Source organism: Antrostomus carolinensis, unplaced genomic scaffold (assembly GCF_000700745.2).
Source record: "Antrostomus carolinensis isolate BGI_N321 unplaced genomic scaffold, ASM70074v2 scaffold36770, whole genome shotgun sequence".
Classification (NCBI taxonomy): domain Eukaryota; kingdom Metazoa; phylum Chordata; class Aves; order Caprimulgiformes; family Caprimulgidae; genus Antrostomus; species Antrostomus carolinensis.
Genome location: NW_010291236.1, coordinates 1 through 212, shown reverse-complemented (window position 1 = coordinate 212; position 212 = coordinate 1). Strand labels below are relative to the sequence as shown.

Here is a 212-nt window from a genome sequence, read left to right as displayed (position 1 = left end):
CCCGCCACGCCGCGACCGGCCTGTAGGTGGTCCCCGCCCCGCCACACGCTCGCTGGACCTTTTTCCTCCTCGTTTTTGAGGTCCGTGGTGAAGGCGATGAGGTTGCGGCAGGACCAGGCGCACACCAGCGGGATGGACGGACAGTGGTTGCTCTTCGGTTTCTTCTCCCACTCGCAGACGTAGGCCAAGTCCATCGCGCCGCGGGCACAGCC

At 66.5% G+C, this 212-nt stretch overlaps 1 protein-coding gene across 1 annotated transcript in view; it reads right to left on the bottom strand.

Annotated features, from left to right (window-relative positions):
- The window catches only part of MED16 (mediator complex subunit 16), an 8,627-nt gene extending 8,422 nt beyond the window's left edge, over positions 1 to 205 (bottom strand). The window contains exon 1 of the mRNA XM_010175763.1: positions 59 to 205. Coding sequence (XP_010174065.1) covers positions 59 to 194 — 136 coding nt within the window. The 5' untranslated portion in view covers positions 195 to 205. The remainder of the gene's footprint in view (positions 1 to 58) is intronic.
- Between the last annotated feature and the right edge of the window lie 7 nt (positions 206 to 212).